Raw genomic sequence first — 18,484 nt, 5'->3', positions numbered from 1 at the left:
AGCTGCAGATAGAAGGAAAACAAGCTCAAAGGGAGGTCTGAGGAACTGGTTTCAGTGTCGAAGTCTCCTTTGCCTCAATAACTAGGTGATCTTGGGCAAGTCCCTTGCTCATTTTGGGACTCAGTAGCTTCCTCTGTAAAATTCGAGCGTTGTTCTAGAATCTAGACCATCTAGATCTTTGTGCTATAAATTCTAGGATTCTTGAATGAGGATGCCACTGAAACCACAAGAGAAGGGAACAAAGTACTTTTAAGGGTCAATGAAGTGCTTTTCTTAGTAGGGAACCCCACTGAAGACCTCATCTCTTAGCCCCCAGCTACGAAACCTTTGATGTCAAAGATTAAGAGTGGCTTTCCTTCGTTTCCTCTGCAGGTTCAGCCCTGGGATCTCTTCTCCACCACTGGGTCATTCCCTCCTCCTCCCCTTCCCTGGGGTTGGGGTGTGGGGCGGGGGGCGGGGAGGGAAGGGCGGTGAGGCTGCCAAACACTTCTTCCCGGGCCCAACTGGGCATGCCCGGTCAGTGGGGTCAGTCGGTCGGGCAGTGGCCCTCACCCTGGACCGGCCGGGCCGAGGCGGGGCAGGCGCGCGGGTGGGGCGCGCTCCCAGTGGGGAGGTGGCGGAGGGAGGTGGAGGAGGAGGAGGAGGAGGAGCGCGCGCCAGAAGCCGAACGGACCCAGCCGGGCGGCACGGCGGGGGCGGGGCGGGGGCGGAGGTGCGGGCGCGGGAGCCCGAGCCCCCTGTGCGTCCTGAGTTCCCAGAGCGGCGCCGAGGAGAGCGGAGGAGACGACCGGGGAGGAGAGGGGGCAAGCCAGCGCAGCGGATCCCGGCCCCGCGGGCTGAGCCCGGCACGACCATGAGGCGGCTCCCGCGGCGGGACGGGGCCGGGCCCCCGCGGGAGAGCCTGCGGAACGGCTACGTGCGCAGCTCGGCGAGCCCGCTGCGCGAGGACCCTCCACGCGGCTTCTTGTACCACGTCTGCCGCCTGTGCAACGTGGAGCTGCTGCTGCCCCGCGCCTCCTCCTCCTCCTCGTCCTCACCGCCCCCCGGCCCCGCGCCCCGCCGCGCCCCCAACGAAGCCCTGGGCAGCTCGGCGCTGGGCGCTCTCGCCGGCTTGCTGCTCGCCCGCCTCCTGTGGCCCGAGGGCTGCGCCCGCCTCGGCCGCCCGCTGGGGCTCCTGCTCCGCGGGCTCTCTCACGTCCTGTGCCCGCTCTTCAGCCTCGCCTGTGCCTTCTTCTTCTTCACCTGCTTCCTGACCCGGCCGCGCCGACGCCGCCTCTGCCTCCGCCGGGGCGCTCGCCGGCCCTGGGGGCTTCTGGCGCTGCCCGCCTGCTGCTTCGTGGGAGACCTGGTGCTGGCGCAGTGGGGGCCCGGCCCCGGGGGGCAGCTCGTGGTGCTGGGCAGGCTGCTGCTGGTGCTGAGCTGCGTCGGGGTCCTGAGCCTGCTGCAGCCCGTGCAGCCCACGCGCAGCGTCCTGGTGCTGCTCTTCTCCGGCGTGGTGTGGTGGGTGTCCGTGGCCAGCCTCAGCCTCCTTCCCGCCGCTCTCGGGCCCCTGCTCTCCTGGCTCGCCGGGGGCATCGGCACGGGGCTGGCTCTGGGGCTGGATCGCTTCTTTCCGCTCCGGGAAGCTCCCTCCCTGCCTCGCCTGAGCGGGGACGGCAAAGTGCCTGTGATCAGACCCCGAAGAAGGTCAAGTTGTGTGCCCATAGGCGAGACTCCCACCAGCTTCGGGAGCCAAACGTCCCGGAGACCTTCGTTGCCTTGTATTTCCAGAGAACAGGTATGTTACCAGAAAGCAGTCCTGGGTAGCTGGGGAAAGGTTTGTTTTCTCTTGTGCCCCTACCCCCGCCCGGAATGAACCATAAGTAGGGATCTTTGGAAAAGTTCGAACTTTAAAAGGAATTGCATTTTACATCTATGAGAACAAATATTTTCATCTTTTATGCTGTACTCAGCCGCTGCTTTACTAACTTTGTAGAAAAAGGCAGCAACTAACCCAGACTCTATTGCATCTTCTCAAAACTTTGTCCAACAGGCGTGCTCTTAAAAATATGGGTTGGATGGGACTTGATTTTACATATGGGCTGATCCAGCCCACGGAAACGTCAAGGTGCATCTTTTGAGCGCCAGCTGTTGTGTAAAATGATAACCATCAGAAGAATGTATGAAGTATAACTAGGGCGCTTTAATCACACTTCAATCGGCACTTTCAAATTGTATAGACTAATTGAAGTTATTGTTATCATGGAGGGGAAGTCAGGTAACATTATTAGCCAGAATTCTGTTGGAACTTTGGAAATAAGATTTCTCAATTTGGATGAAGACTAGTTGAAATGTTTTTAGAGATCATGTGGTCAGCTTCCCATGTGATGCCCCCCCCATCCTCTGTATTGTAAAGGGAATAGACTCCTTTTTTGCAAAACAGGACAATGTATATTTCTTGAGTGTTTAGTAATTTTTTTTAAGAAACTGTTTCTTGCCATATGTAACCTTTAAGCAGTGTTTAGTAATATCTGGAAAGATGCCTAAGAAGGTTTGTCGTAAGAAAACCTATTTTTTAAGGAATTGAAATTTTCATCTGGGAACAAACCCTTTGCTGTTTGTAACCCAGTGAATCTACTTGCCTTGCAGCATTAAGCAGCTTGTTTGGGGGAGTTTTGTAGGGAAGAATGTTTGCTATAGTTCTGTTAAAAGCAAAAGTAGATTTGTCTGTGCAAATAGACAGCTTAGTCCCTTTGTCATGAAATTGCTGCAGAAGTTGCCAGGGGCCTGTTGTGGTCAGTAAGATATTTGATAAATACATTTTTTTCTGCCTTCCATTATTCCATTTTAATATTAGAGATAGCTGGTATCATTTAGAAAAATCAAGGGTCAGAGTGTTAGAAAAAAATTGCTCTGGGAAGGAATGTACACTGAAACAAATGGTATTTAGCTGATTTCACAAGAATGTCATTAGATTGAAAAGAGTATTTTCTATTAATCAGTGAACGTTTTAAGAACATACTACCCCAAATGAATAATATTATAGTGGAGGTTTTAATTAGGGCAAGTTAATTATCAGTTTGGTGCAAATTTTATTAAGCTTAGCATTGAAGTTGAATACATTTTAACTTTACCTTGATCTGTTGGTACAGTTAATCATATCTACTGATAGTTGATAGTCCATTTTTAATTTACTTTTTGTTGAATACTTCTGTGAGGGGCATTGTGACAGAGTGGATAGAGAGCCTGTTGCTAAGCTAGAAGACCTGGGTTCAGGTGCTGACCCTGACACACATGGTCTGAGACTGTGGGCAGATCACTGGGCAGCTGCCAATGGGCAGCCTTTTGTGCCTTGATGAAGTTTGCTCATCAGGATTTCTTATTGTACCAATGAAATCATGGGTCCAGGCCCTAGACCTTCACAGCTTAGGTTTGATTTGTTTTTTTATAGAATTCTAGAGTGCGTTTTAGAGTTGGAAAGGGGTCTTGTGATCGGGAAGGACTAGTGAGATGCAGTGAGGTGGTCCCTACAGCTGGGTCAGTTCCATACTTTTTGTACCACACCACAATACTGTGCCTTTTCCAACCACGTGTTTAAATGATGATGTTTCTAGGTCAGGTAGCAATTGTGTTTCTGCAAAAATGATTTGTAATGCATGAAAATGGCCTCTTTGCTTCTAATAAAAATGATGTTGCAGAAATCATTTGCAATTCTGCTTTGGGCTTTTTTGGGCTGTGAATATGTGTGCTAGCTGTACAAGGATCTGGGTCTGTCGTTGAAAATTTACTTTGACATTTTAAACTTGGCAGCGAAATCTTTGGCCTTGTCCATGGGGTTAAATAGTAAGTCTATGATTTTGCATTGGATGGAATAGTGTATTCCCATGTTTTAGAGGAAGTCAGAATTTTTATGGCAATTAAAATGAGGTTTCTATTATTGAAATGTGAACTCAGTTGTATAACAATTGGAAAAGTCCCTGCAATGTTACAGAAATTGAAAGGAAGCTGCTAATCAGGAGTTATTAACCTGAGGTCCATGGATAGATTTGGGGGGAGATGTTAGTGAACTTGGATAGAAAAAAATGACATCTTTTGATATAAATTAGTTTTCTTTGTATTTTATATACCTAAAAACATTATTCTGAGAAAGGGTCCCCAGGTTTAACCAGACTGCCAAAGGGGTCCATGACACCAAAAAAAGATTAAGAACTCTTATACTAGATGCTAAGTACTTGACTCAAAGCATGTTTTATGAAAGGACCATTGGGCTTGGAGTGAGGGCATCTAGATTCTCATCCTAGTTTTGCCCCAAAAGCTACCTGGCCCAGAAAGCTGTTGTTTAAAAGGTCAGAAATGATTAACCATGGTGTCATTAATGCTCAGAGCACTAAGATGGGAGTAAGTGGACCTGGGCTCTCATCTGCCCTGGGACTTGTTCCTTGGACCTGAAGCCTTGGTTCAATCTCTGGCTCTTGAAACTAGCTGTAGGACCTTATTGAGCCTCATCTGTAAGATGGACATTGTAATTGTAGCACCTGTTTTGCAGGCGCATGGGAGGCTCAAATGGATTGTGTAGCACACTTTGAAAGTGTTCTGGGTACTACATAAATATCTACTTTTACTACCATTTGGAATTGAAACACTGCCATTTTAAATAGAAAAACGTAGGCTGGGAGTGACTGGATGTAGCTTTTGATTTCTAGCTCTGCTATGGAAGCTATGTTGGAGAGTGTCAATTAAATAGTTGGAAGAATGGAGGCCCAGGAGTATAGTGCCTAAGCCTTAGACCCTAAGGCATTTCTGGGCCAGGTGAGAAGAGCCCAGAGTTGGAGCCCTGGTTCCACAGACGAAAGCTACCTGGGAGAGAAAACTCCTATTTAACTGGTTAGAAATGGGGACAAGCAGGCAAGAAGCTGGGAAATAGATTCTGGCCCCAGGCTTGGGTCTGCCACAGAAAGCATGTGGCTTAGAAAACTGTCATTTAGGCGACTGTAAAAAGTTAGGAAGAATAGTCTCTAATCCCTACAACATTGATTTAGATGACTCATAAAGAGTAGACATTATGGTGCCATGCACCTAAATCTGACCGTGTCTCTTTCTTGCTCAAAACCCTCCACTGATTCCCTCTTACCTCTTATATCCAATGCAGATAGATTTCTGTGTGGCCTTTAACCCCTTCACAAGCTGGTGCCAACCTCCCTTTGTGGGCTTCTTTACTCACTGTCACTCATTCTACCTACTAGCCCAGTGAGCCTTCCTGCTTTACCAGGATAGACCATTTCTTCCTGAGGCTCATGGGCTGTCTCACCTGCCTGGAACGCTCTCTCTCTGTCTCTCACTTTTACCTCTTATATAGAATCCTGTCTTCTTTCACAGCTCAGCTCAAGTTCTGTCTTCTGCTTGAAACCTGTCCTGATTCCCTCAGCTGTTAGTGCTTTCCCTCTCTTCCCCAAAAACTTAGAGTTTTATAGGTGCATATCTCCCCAGGTTGAACATCCTCTTCTTTGAGGGCAGGGACTACTTCATTTTTGTTTGTATATCCCCTAGCACAGCTCCTGAGACATAGTAGGTGATCAATAAATGGTTGTTGGTTAATTGACTCTGAATCTGGAGCCTTGGATTGTTTTCTTGGCTCTCTTACTTAGTATTTGTAACTCTGGATGAGTTACCTTGTTGCCCTGTGCCTGTTTTCTCATCTGTCAATAAAGAGGTTGGATTAAATCAGAGGTGGGAAACCTGTGGCTGTTTTGAGGCCTCAAGTTCCCCACCCCTGGAATATATAATCTCAGAAGTTCCTTCTGGAGCTGCTAGGTGGCAAAGTGGATGGAGCTTGGGGCCTGGAGTGAGGAAGATCTGAGTTCAGATTTGGCCTCAGACACTTAACTAGCTGTGTGACACTGAGCAAGTCATTTAACTCCATTTGTCTCAATTTCCTCATCTGTAAAATGAGGAGATGGCAAACCACTCCAGTACATTTGCCAAGAAAACCTCAAATGGGGTCATGAAGAATCAGATGTGACTGAACAACAAGGTTCCTTCCAGTTCTGAAATGCTCTTTTTCAATTCACTTTGTCTTTTGTAAGGTAAAAGTAAGGTCAGGCTAGTATAGAATCTTAAAAGTTTGACTTTTATTGTTGTTTTGTCCTGATTTTCACAGGTTACTAGTTCTTGAAAGTTTAACTTAAAATTTGAATATTGATAATTGCTTATTTTTACTTACTTTTTAGCTTATAGTTATTGGGGAAAAATATGGGGAGTAAATAAACATTTACTGTTTTCTAGAAGGGAGAGAATTTTAACTGGTCTGCTCAATTCTTTGAAAAAAAAATGCCACAACTTCTGTAAGGTTCCTTGTGTATAGATGATTTTGCAGTACTATAATAGCAAAATCAACACATGTGATCATGGCTATAGAGCTGGAAGAGATCTTAGACATAATTTAGTTTAATGTCCTCATTTCATAAATAAGGAATTTGAAGCCCAGAGATGTTGCGAAATGATTTTTTCAAGGCGTGGGTATAAAAATTATCCAGCCTACAATAAAAGATAGTGAGACAAAGGTCAGAGCTGACCACACTTTATTAAAGCATCCATGGTCCCCCACTAATGAAGGGGACTTTAGATCTTTTTCATGATCTGAAATGCCTCCTCCTTCCAGGGCCCTATTTTTTATAGAGCCAGATATTTAGGCATTCAAGAATGGCTATACCAAAATAGAATAATTCACAGGTATTGGCAGAGGCCAAACTTGAACCCAGATCCTCTGAACACAAATGCAGTATTCCTTCCACTGTTTTTTGTTTTAAAATTTTAAATAAATTTTATTAATGGTTTTGTTTGTCTGGATTCTGGCTGGGTAACCCCTGGGCAATCACTTACCTCTTTTGTACACTAGACTACTGCTGTCAAACTCAAATCCTTGCAGGCACCATATTGACTTAGAAAACTGTGAATTAATATTATCTGTGTTATATTGTATTTTTATTTATTTTGTTAATCATTCCGCAGCAACAGTTTTACCTGTTTTGGATTGCACTGAGTTGTTCTGCAGCTGTAGGCTGCCAGTTTAAACACCTCTGCTCTAAACAGTGCCAACCTGTATCACTAGGGAGAGTTTCCTCATTGAGGAGTTCTTTCGATCAATGAAATCACAGGGCCAGTCTCTATCCTTTTGTTTTAATAATTATTTCCCATTATCCCTCTCCCTCACAAACCTTGTCTCCTCAAAAAGAAAAACAGTTAAGCGGAACAGCTTGACATAGAGATCGACAGTCTACAAACAACATTTAAAAAAACATTTTAGCACAATAATTTAAAGTATCCAAGAGATTAAAAATCCCTGCAAGAAAAAATTGCAGAGTTCATATGTCTTTAAAAATTGATGTCAGGGTGGATTTAGCTGAATTAAGTTCTGTGAAGTTATTTTGGGTCTCATGTTGAATACTAACAGTAAATATTTGAAATATATAAAATCAGAGTTGTATTAATCTCATGAATATGTACATGAATGCATATCTTTAACATTATTAAAAATTCTTTTGCAAATTTTTTTAGTTTAAATCTGTTTATTGCTGACAGCCTCTGTTTTGCTTTCCTAGGTTAATGGAAACCCAAGAAAGAAATATTAGGCCTGTATTATGTTTTCCAATAGTCAGCTAAATGTGAGATGAGGAAGAAGTTGGAAAAAAAAGACCCAGCTGCTTTTTCATACAAGCTTTGGGCGTTTGAACAACAGGCTCCAATTTATGACATTTCAAGCATTTCTTGCATAGCTTCACTTGCAACCCTTTTCTTGATCACTTTGTGATGCAGATTTAGGTAATACAGAATTGTGAAATGCTGAGAAATTAATGCATTTAAAATGTTCCCCAAATTAAAATATTAAATATTTTTGAAAAGTTTTGATAACTTAAAGCTATGCACATTACATAAAGTATAATTTGTTTAAAATGCAAAAGGTTACTTCTTTTTTCCTCATGTGTTTTTAAGACATCCTGCATTGTTTAGAATATTCTTGTGTTTGTGAAATTAAGTGATTGAGTTAATTGCTAAATAAGCATTCCGTCTCAGAATACTTTTTCCAGTCTCATCTCTGATACTTTATTATATGATGAGTTTGATAGGACTTAAATATATTGGATTTCCTAAAAAGTACTACTCAAAATTCTTTTTGTTGATTCTAATAACTTATTTTACCATCTTGAAAGATGTAGATGAATAGGTGTTTCTTCAAAATAACGATTTTTATGTAAAAGTTGTGCGTTTTGGAGACATCTTTCCAAAATTTGTTATTTTTTTGTTTCATGTGAAATACAGTGTAGGCTGGATGTGGTCCCTACTGCTGGGGAGGTGGAAGCTGATGGATTGCTTGACTTTGGGAGCTCTGAGCTGTACTAGGCCTCAAGCTGATCATGTGTTTCCACTAAATCTGGCACTGATATGGTGAGCCTCCTTGGAAGTGGAGGCTGCTTAAGGAGGACTGAAGTAACCCTCCTCATTGGGTTGAGGCTAGTGAAATGAGTGATTATTGTGCTTGGGAGAGCAGTTTCCCCTACCCTTCTCTAAAAAATAAAGTAATTGTACTATGAAAATGAGTAGTATGCACATATGGATTTTTTTGGTTAGGGTTATTCCTTTAAATTTAGCAAATTAAAATTAAAATAAAAAAAAATTAAGCACCTACTATATGTCAGGCACTATAAGGTACTGGGGAGATAAAGAAAAAAAATTCCTGCCCTTAAGGAACTTACATCCTAGAGTGGCACAGTGTGTTGTGGTGTTATGTAGTGTTGGGTCTGGCGTCAGAGGACTTGCGTTTGAATACTGGTACTTTTGTGTAACCTTGGGCAACTTACCACCTCTGGTCCTCCCTCTTGAGAGAAATAATTATTTTACTATTATTTTAATAACCAGTTATTAAATTGGGATCCAGGCTTTTCTTCTCAGTCTCCTCATTGAGGCCTAGCTCTTGTCTCTCTGAAGAACATAGATGATTGAGATTACCCCTACCCTCAAGGAACTTGCTCTTCAATCTGGGGTGTGACCCCACCCGACTAGGAGACATAACTTAAGTTTAGAGTATGAACAGGATCCAGTCTGGGCAAGATTTTACTCTGGGAAAGAAGCCCCTGTCTTTATACTCCTCGATTAGAGTTTAGGGTGACCCAGCTCATGTAGGAGAAAACCAATCAGAATGGTCTGGGTGGAGATGGATTGCCCTGTCCAGATTGCTGGAGGTGGCTTAAGTCTCATGATCAAGCTATTCTCAGCAGGAGGAGCTGAAGATTTCTTACTTACCTCCTCATTAAATGTCCACCAGTGAGGGTTGATTTTCACTTGTCAGGGGCATTCCCTTTCAAAAAGTATTTAAGGTTCTCAGGCCCCTCATGGGGCTCCATGTGGTTACTGAGAGGAACCACTGACCATCAATTTATTGATTGCTGGCTAGTTTAATAAATAAATTGATTATGAATTACCCAGAAACTCTGTCTCTTGGTTTTTTTTTTAAATTTGTTAAACTCTTTGTTATTAGAGTGTTTTTTTTTTGTTAGATCTTTGCAAATTAAAGAATGTTAGAACTGGAAGGGACTTTAAAGTATAATCTAGTATAACCTATTTCCATTTAAAAGATAAGGAAAATAGGAGCTGGAAAAATAAATGACTTGCCAAGGTGGCACAGCTAGTTAGAACTCAGGGCTCCCCATCATACCTTGGTAAGTACTCACTCTGTTCCAGAATGGACTGTCTGGCTTCCCAGGGGTGATTGTGTGTGTTGTACCATTCTACAGCAGTGTTTCCATTCTGCTGGAATAATATGTTTTGTCTACACAGCTGAGGGTCAATAGAGCTCACCCTAGGCTGTAATATCAATAGCTAACATTTATGTAGTGAAGCATTTTACACCTGTTAGCTCCTTTCATCAGGTCAAGACTGAAGTCATGGAATTTGCCCCAAAGCTCCGACCTCTTTCTGGACTATTAAGTGCCGGTATTTTCCTGCTCTTTAAGACACAGTCCTTATCCAAATAGGAAAGAAATGGTATCATGAATTTGTAGACTTTTGTAAAATTTGTAGATACTTGTAGGCTGATTTCATTTTAGCATTATTGAGTTTTAGTCATTGGTTTTGTATGGGCTCATAGAATTTGAGGTTGAAAGAGGGGGTATTTAGTATTATTTGGTGAAAATATATTATGTATGAGGAAACTGACTCAGGCTATGGTCATGCAGTATATTAGTGGCAGAACAAAGACTAGAATCTAGGCATTTTGGCTTATTCAAATACCATTTTTGTTAATAAATGGTGTATTATTTCCTGTGCCTCCCTCTTCTCACATATGGAACATTGTGGCTAATTGTGGAATGAAAGGATTTGCCATTTCATTCAAGAAATTTCAGACCTTGACAAGCAGGTGGAAAGATTGTTTTTTTCTTGAGGAGGGACTTCTGAAATCACACCATGTGGCTGGGTTGGCCCCGAGGAGAAATGTGATTGAGATGTCTCTGTACAGGTATTAGTTCTTGGACCATAACTTATAGTCTAGGACAGATGGGTTCCTGTCCAGGGATGCCATTGCACATCATGTGGCATTTTAAAAGTGTATTTGCCTAGACTTTTGCAAATCTAATTTTAAGAGTCTTAAATGGAAAAGGAAGGGGGATGGAGAAAACTCTCTACTTTTACCCATCCCTACTGCAGTACAAAAGGTAGCCATAGGAAAATCATGGTAAAGTGGAAAGAGTGTGGACTCTAGAGTTGGACCCCTGGATCCTGGCCTGCCTCCGAAACTTAGTATCTGTGGAACCCTGAGCAAGTCACCTAGTTGTCCTGGGCCTCAGTGTCCTCAGATCCCTTCCAGTGTTAGAGCTATGATAAATTAAAAAGAGAGCCAGGCATGGTGGCACCTGCCTGTAATCCCAGTACCCTGAAGGCTGCGACTGGCAGCTCTCTGAGCTACAATGGGTGGTGATAGGTGTGGAATATTTCTTAGGCTGTCAAATGCAGTAGATTGGTTGGTTTTACTTAAATTTTCTTTTGTTACAAGAAAAGACTCATGGGTAGGGGTGGTGGTGGTGAGGAGAAATGGATATGTGCAGAAATGAAGTGATGTGAAAGCAAAAAGCAGCAATGCAGTTTAACCAGAGGAGGAAGCCCAGAAGAGAGTATTTGGCAGAGGCAGAATGGAATTGATATTTTCATTATTGTCTATTATATCCTGTTGGACAGAAAGGAATTCAGGAAACTTTAGAAGCCCCCAGTGCACAGGTGTGATCCAGTAGTGATGGGAGACTTCAGTTATCTGGACATAGGATCAGAGATTTAGAACTGGAAGGGACCTTAGCAACTGTTGAGTTTTCCCCTCTCATTTTATGGCCAGAGTAAATGAAGCTCATAGAGGTTAAGTGATTTGCCAGTAAATATCTGAAGTGGGATTTGAGCCCAGGTCTCCTGACTCCAAGTACAGCGCTCTGTCCTCTGTACCATGCTGCCTCTCACATGGCTGGTGCTGTCCTCTTGTCCCAAAGCAGAGCAGCTAGTAATTTCTTGACTAGTCTTAATGATAATTTCATTTTTCAAAGGTAGAAGCAGAGAAGGCAGCTGCCGTTCTGAATTTGATTTTCATCAGTGAGGAAGAACTTTCTAGGAGGTCTGGTAATCTCTCAAGAATGAAATTATGTAGACGAAAAGAGGAACTTTTCCAATGAGAAGGAAAAGGGGCAGTTATTTAAAGAGACTTGGGGGTGCATAGAGAGCTCATCAGTCAATACAGATTTTAAAAGGCCACCTAGAGAAGATGAAAGCCAGGGCTGGTAATGCATAATGAATACGAAACATTAGAAACCGTGTTAGGAGTCTAGAGCTGGCTAGGAATGCTTAAAGTGTCCCCCCCCCCAAAAAAAAAAGGCAGTTAAGGAGTTAATATTGGAGAAAAGGGGATTGAAGAAAAGGGCTTGAACCTACTGCTTGTGGGGAGACAACTCTTATTTTGTTTGTTTCCTCTGCCAAGGAGGTGGTCTTGAACTTGAAAGGACAGACGTGGTGAATAAGGAGTTAAAATCTAGGCTAAAGTAGGGACATAGTGACAGAGCACCCAGTTGCTCTGGATCAGCTAAAGTCACCAGGACCAGATGATCTAAACCTCAGGTCATCTACAGAATTGGCAGTGTGATTGCTGGGCTACTATTGGTGATCTCTGAAAGATTGGGGAGAACTGGAGGGTTGCCATAGGCCTCAAAGAGGCAAATGTTTTCCTGATAATGATAAAAGGGATAATACCAAAGATTGCAAACTATATTCTAGTGAGCTTGACTTTGATTCTTGGGAAAATTGAAGAATATTATTAAAAAGATGATTAATGAATGTCTTGAAGAAGAAATGATGATTGCAAAGGACTTCTCTAAGGACAGGCCATTCCAAACGAATCTAATTACTTTTTTTTTTTTTGGACAGGGATTCTCTCCAGGTAGATCAGGGGAATGCTGCAGGTGTAGTTTACCATATCAGAGGGGCATGTGAATATCAGAATTCCATTCCTTTTGATAATGTATTTGACGGGAGGGTTTAAGCAATGAACTTTTGCAAATTTTTCAAAACAGTAATGTCAGGATAGGAAGGGAGAAAAGTAGGAACACATGAAACCAGCAAAAATCTTCTCAGTTTGGGAAGATTCGATTAAGTCCTAATGCAGTTCTTTTCCTGGGTTTCACTCTGGAGGACTAGCCAGAGGGATTTTAGGAGGGGTGTGCCAGGACCCTGTAACCCCTCAGAGAAGGGAAGAGGCAGGAAAATCTCTGGCTTACAGTAACTCAGCAGTGAGATCTTTATGACGTTGTGGCATAACCTTACACACTTGGATAATTTTTCTCTTAAATAAAAACTGGTATATTGGAAAGAGTGTTGGACTTGGAGTCATAGAGCCTCGGCTTGACTTTCAGCTCCGCTGTTCTCTACCTGTGTGTTCCTGGGCCAGTCATTTAACCTTTCTTGCCTTGATTTCCTTATCTATAAAATGAAGGGATTGGACTAGATGATCCTCTGCTGCTATTCAGTTCACTTCACTAAGTATTAGTGCTAGGTACTGTGTTGGGCACTGAGGATACAAAGACAAAGAAAGGAAACTATTCCTGTGTTTGAGGAGCTCACATTTTACTGAGGACACATGGCCACAAAATGGGCATAAATAAGTAAATGGAAAATTTGTACAAAGTAATTATTGAGGGCAAAAATGAGGAGAGAAGCCTTATCAGTTAGGGAGTAATGGAGACTGGCCAGAGATGACCCAGGCTGTGAAGGGGGTGCCATGTTCTCTGCCTTCACATAGCCCAGATAGATAGACTCTTCGCTCACTCTCTCAGCCAACTCACACAGTGGCAGGTCAGGTGTCCAGGGCAAGGGTACTCATCCCTCTTCCGTGTTCTCTGTGTAATCTGGAAGTGTTGGAGTATTTTCTTCTAGTACTGTAGCTCATGAGTCCTCATCCAAACAAAGTATTTCCCCAGGAACAGCTAACCAGTAATTAATGATAATAGCAATTGTTTGCCTTTATATAGCACTTCTAGGTTTACAGAGTGCTTTCCAAATATTATTTTATCACAACACCCGTGGGGGGAGGGTAAGTCCTATTATTATTATTCCTGTTTTACAGATGAGAAAACTGAGTCAGTGGTTAAGCAGCTTGTCTAGAGTCATACAGCTAGTAAATGTCTGAAGACTTATTTGAACTCAGGTCTCTAGTTCTCAGGAACTCTACCCCTACCTAACTCCAGGTCTAGAGATCTTTCTACTGTATTACCAGCTGGCCTCCGAAGTACAGCCTCAATACAATATTGACCGATCTCTTTAATAACCAGTTATCATCAGTTAGCTTTTCCAAAGGGATATGAACTGAAAGGTATAGAAAGAAGAGAAGTACAAAAATGATTCTCTGAATTGGGACATACACTCATCTCTATACCCCAGTGCCTGGAGAGAATGGACTAGAACTTACGAAGTGGTTCCTATGAAACATTCCCCCAGAACTGGGGGATACTCTCGTCTGCCACCTCAGTTTCTGGAGAGAATGAGCTCAGACTTAAACGGGTGAACCACAAGGCTTTTCTCCAAATGAGCCTCCTTCTAGGTGCATGACTGCCAGAGGATTGTTTCCTTGTTTGTAGGACAGCTGCTGGATGCATCCACTTCTGGCCTGGGCCGAGCAGCCTCAGGGTTGTATTGGGTTCAGTTGCTCGGGCTATGGCCAGTTGTACTGTGGGCTCTCGTTGCTGGACTTCTGCAGGCTCATGGGGTCATTGTGTCTCAGACGCATTCACCTAAGATCAAGGAAGACAGAATACAGCAAAAGACACGGCATGCAGGTGGCAGAAGGGCTCCCCCATCAGGAGGCTTGGAAGAGTTCTTCCTCCTCCCTCAAAGCTGCCAGGGACAGAGAAGGTGACTTTTCCTGGTTGTGCCTTTTAATTGCATATTCAATTCTGACTCAGCAGACAATTAAAAAAAAAAGATAGGAAATAGTTGCAGAATACCCACTCATGCTTCGTATTGGGGGCAGGGCCCCTCCGTGTGGGTCACTACACACTTCTGCAAGCTCCACATGGAGATGTAGAAGGCAGAAAACACTGTGCATGCTCAAAACACTGGCCACTCTCTCCCGTTATAGGGTGAATCAGCAAAGCCCTCTTGGACTGAGTCTTGAAGAATTGGGGGAGAAGGACTGGGCATGTTTGTAGGCAGTCAGGGAGGAGTCACTGGGTAAGCAGAGAGTGAACATTAATGACAGAGGAGATGGGAGAGGATGGGATGAAGAGCACAAGTATGGAGGTATTGACCTTGGCATGAAGAAGAGCCACCTCTTCTCCTGATGCTGGAGCAAAGGAAGAGAGGGTAGGAGATGATATTGAAAAGCTTTGAAGGATAGAATTTATGAGAAGAGAATCCCACAGTAGATGGCTTCAGTCTTGTTCAGTGAAGACCAGCTCCTTTTTTTTGAGAGAGGAGGAGGGGCCATGGGAAGCAGTGAACGTGGTGGAGGTAATTGGAGAGAGGAAGGGGTGGAAGAGTCAATTGGGAGGAGTAAGAGCATTGGAGGGTAGCAATGAGGGCTCAGTTGATATTAGATAAAGTTGGTGGTGGATACAGTTAGCACAGTTGTATGACTTGTGCTACCACTGTTCAGCAGAGTATGGATAGTAATGGAGAGGGCAGATGATAGGAGTAATCCAGGGTTGGGATTTGACAAGGGATGAAAAGGGAAGGGATTCAAGGATAGAGGACAGTATAAAGTAGGACTCATTAGCTGTAGTGTCAATATTTTGAAGAGAGGAAAGTAAGGTCATATATAGAGCAGGGGTAATGGCCTGGGTGGAGTGATCAGAGGTCATCAGTCATGGCAAAGCGAGGTTTAAGGGAGAGATGAAAGGCTAGGAGATTGTGATCAGATAAAGTAACTTGAAAGGTTTCAGTCATGGAACCTCTCCTCCTCTGAGATTTACTGCATCCAAATACATAAGGCTAACCAGGACCTGGAGACAGCTATTTATTTTTATTATTCTTATCTTAAGTTCAATATCTGCCTCAGTCTTCCCCACCAACCTAACCCGATCCCCATATGGAAGGCTCTCCATGTCTATGCCGGTGCCCTCCAAACATTCTTGCTTCCCAGTTCATCATTCACCTCAGCCACACACAGGAAAGGTCATCTCCTAGAGATCTCACTGTCAACCATGAACGAACATTCTACTTCCATGACTGAAACCTTTCAAGTTACTTTATCTGATCACAATCTCCTAGCCTTTCATCTCTCCCTTAAACCTCGCTTTGCCATGACTGATGACCTCTGATCACTCCACCCAGGCCATTACCCCTGCTCTATATATGACCTTACTTTCCTCTCTTCAAAATATTGACACTACAGCTAATGAGTCCTACTTTATACTGTCCTCTATCCTTGAATCCCTTCCCTTTTCATCCCTTGTCAAATCCCAACCCTGGATTACTCCTATCATCTGCCCTCTCCATTACTATCCATACTCTGCTGAACAGTGGTAGCACAATGATAGGGGAAGGATCTAGAAGCAACAGTGAGGAGCAAGAAGCATCCCTCCTCTTTCTTAGAATGAGAGAAGGTACATCCAGTGTTGGTGAGTATGTCTAAGGCTATAGTGTCTGCTGGGAAGAGACAAGTTTCAATGATTGCGAGAAGGTAGGAGGAATATAGAAGAGGTGCAGTAGAAAAGATGGTTAACACTAGAAGCTTGATTCCAATTGGTCAGAAATAAAAGGGGAAGGCAGGGGGATAAGGAGGGTAAGACATGGGTAGGGATGACATGAATGGGTATATTCTGTTTGGGCAACCACTTACTCAATCCTTGGCATTCAGGTTGGAGGAAAAGCATTGCTAGGGATAGGGCAATACATTCTCATACCCTTCAGAGTAGTAATGATAGCTAAGCCCTAGGTCTGTGGCTCACAGTTTATTTGATTGGCAAGAAGTGGAAGTCCAGAATACAATTACAAAACACTTTTCACACAAATAAAGTCAGATGTAAATAGTTGGAAAAATATCAGTTGCTCATGGGTATTACGGCCAAGCTAATATAATTCAAATGACAATTCTACCTAAGCTAATTTACTTATTCAGTGCTGTATCAATCAAACTACCAAAAATTATAGAGCTAGGAAAAATAATGAGATTAATTTGGAATAACAAAAGGTCCAGAATATCTAATGAACTAATGAAAAGAAATGCAGGGGAAGGTGGCCAAGCCATTCTAGATCTTAAATTGTATTATAAAGGAGCAGTCATCAAAACTACTTGATACTGGCTAAGAAATAGAGTGGTTGATCAGTGGAATAGGTTAGGTACACAAGACACAGTAATCAGTGACTTTAGTAATCTACTATTTGATAGACCCAAAGACCTCAGCTTCTGTGATAAGAACTCACTCTTTGACAAAAACTGCTGGGAAACCTGGAAAAGAGTATGGCAGAAACTAGGTATAGATCAAAATATCACACTATATACCAAAATAAAGTCAAAATGGGTTCATGATTTAGGTATAAAGGCTGATACTATAAGCAAACTAGGAGAGCAAGGAATAGTGTGTACTGTCAGATTTATGGAGAACAGAAGAATTCATGACCAAACAGGAGATAGAGAACATTATGAAATGCTAAATGGATAATTTTGATTACATTAAATTGAAAAGTTTTTGTACAAATAAAGCCAATACAACCAAGATTGGAAGGAAAGTAGAAGATTAGGAAAGAATTTTTTTAACCAGTGTCTCTGATAAGGGCCTCATTTCTAAAATATATAGAGAATTAAGTCAAATTTATAAGAATACAAGTCATTCCCCAATTGATAAATGGTCAAAGGATATGAGTAGGCAGTTTTCAGATGAAGAAATTAAAGCCATCTATAGTCATATGAAAAAATGCTCTAAATCACTGTTGATTAGAGAAATGCAAATCAAAACAACTTTGAGGTACTACATTATACCTATCAGACTGGCCAACATGACAAAACGGGAAAATGATAAATGTTGGAGAAGACGTGAGAAAATTGGAACACTAATGCATTGTTGGTGGAGTTGTGAAACCATCCAACCATTTTGGAGAGCAATTTGGAACTATGGCCAAAGGGCTACAAAATGTGCATACCCTTTGATCCAGCAGTAGCACTTCTAGGGCTATATCCCAAAGAGATCAGACAAATGGGAAAAGGACCCACATGTACAAAAATATACATAGCAGCTCTTTTTGTGGTGGCAAAGAATTGGAAATAGAGAGGATGCCCATCATTTGGGAAATGGCTGAACAAGTTGTGGTATATGAATGTAATGGAATACTATTGTGCTATAAGAAATGATGAGCAAGTGGACTTCAGAAAAAACTGGAAAGGCTTGCATGGACTGATGCTGAGTGAAGTGAGCAGAACCAGGGGAACGTTGTACACAGTAACAACCACGTTGTGTGATGACTAACTTTGATAGACTTAGCCCTTCTCAGCAATGCAAGGATCTAAGACATCTCCAAACGTGTCATGATGGGAAATGCTATCCACATCCAAAGAAAGAACTATGGAATTTGAATGCAGATCGAAGCGTACTATTTGATATTTTTTTCCTTCTGTTTTGTTTTGTTTCGTCTTTCTTGTGTTTCCTCCTATTGGTTCTAATTTTTCCTTACAATATCACTAATGTGAAAATATGTTTAATAGGAATGTATATGTATAGCCTATATCAGATTGTGTGCTGTCTTGGGGAGGGAGGTGGAAAGGGAAGGGGAGGAAAATTTAAAACTCAAAAGCTTCTGGAAATGATTGTTGATAAATCAAAATAAATTAATAAAATAAATAAGTGGAAGTCCAGATTGAGGGGGAAGTGGCAAGGTAGTATAGCTGGTAAGCTCTGTCTTGCACTTCTCCTCCCCTGGAGTTCCAAGTATCCTTCAAGTCCTTTATTAAAAAAAAAAACTGAGTGGCTTATTTTTCATTAATTTCTCTGAA

At 42.6% G+C, this 18,484-nt stretch overlaps 1 protein-coding gene across 2 annotated transcripts in view; it reads left to right on the top strand.

Moving 5' to 3' along the window:
- Window positions 1-637: 637 nt before the first annotated feature.
- The window catches only part of PDE3B (phosphodiesterase 3B), a 160,402-nt gene continuing 142,555 nt past the window's right edge, over window positions 638-18,484 (top strand). Inside the window, exon 1 of one of the 2 annotated variants that reach the window (XM_078148502.1) lies at window positions 638-1,777. In XM_078148502.1, the coding sequence (XP_078004628.1) occupies window positions 854-1,777 (924 nt within the window). In that variant the 5' untranslated portion in view covers window positions 638-853. The remainder of the gene's footprint in view (window positions 1,778-18,484) is intronic. The other variant, XM_021005329.2, reaches the window with a different exon arrangement.

This window comes from Phascolarctos cinereus, unplaced genomic scaffold (assembly GCF_003287225.1).
Source record: "Phascolarctos cinereus isolate Bilbo 61053 unplaced genomic scaffold, phaCin_HiC Scaffold_9;HRSCAF=440, whole genome shotgun sequence".
NCBI lineage: Eukaryota > Metazoa > Chordata > Mammalia > Diprotodontia > Phascolarctidae > Phascolarctos > Phascolarctos cinereus.
This window is presented reverse-complemented; position numbering and strand designations above follow the sequence as displayed.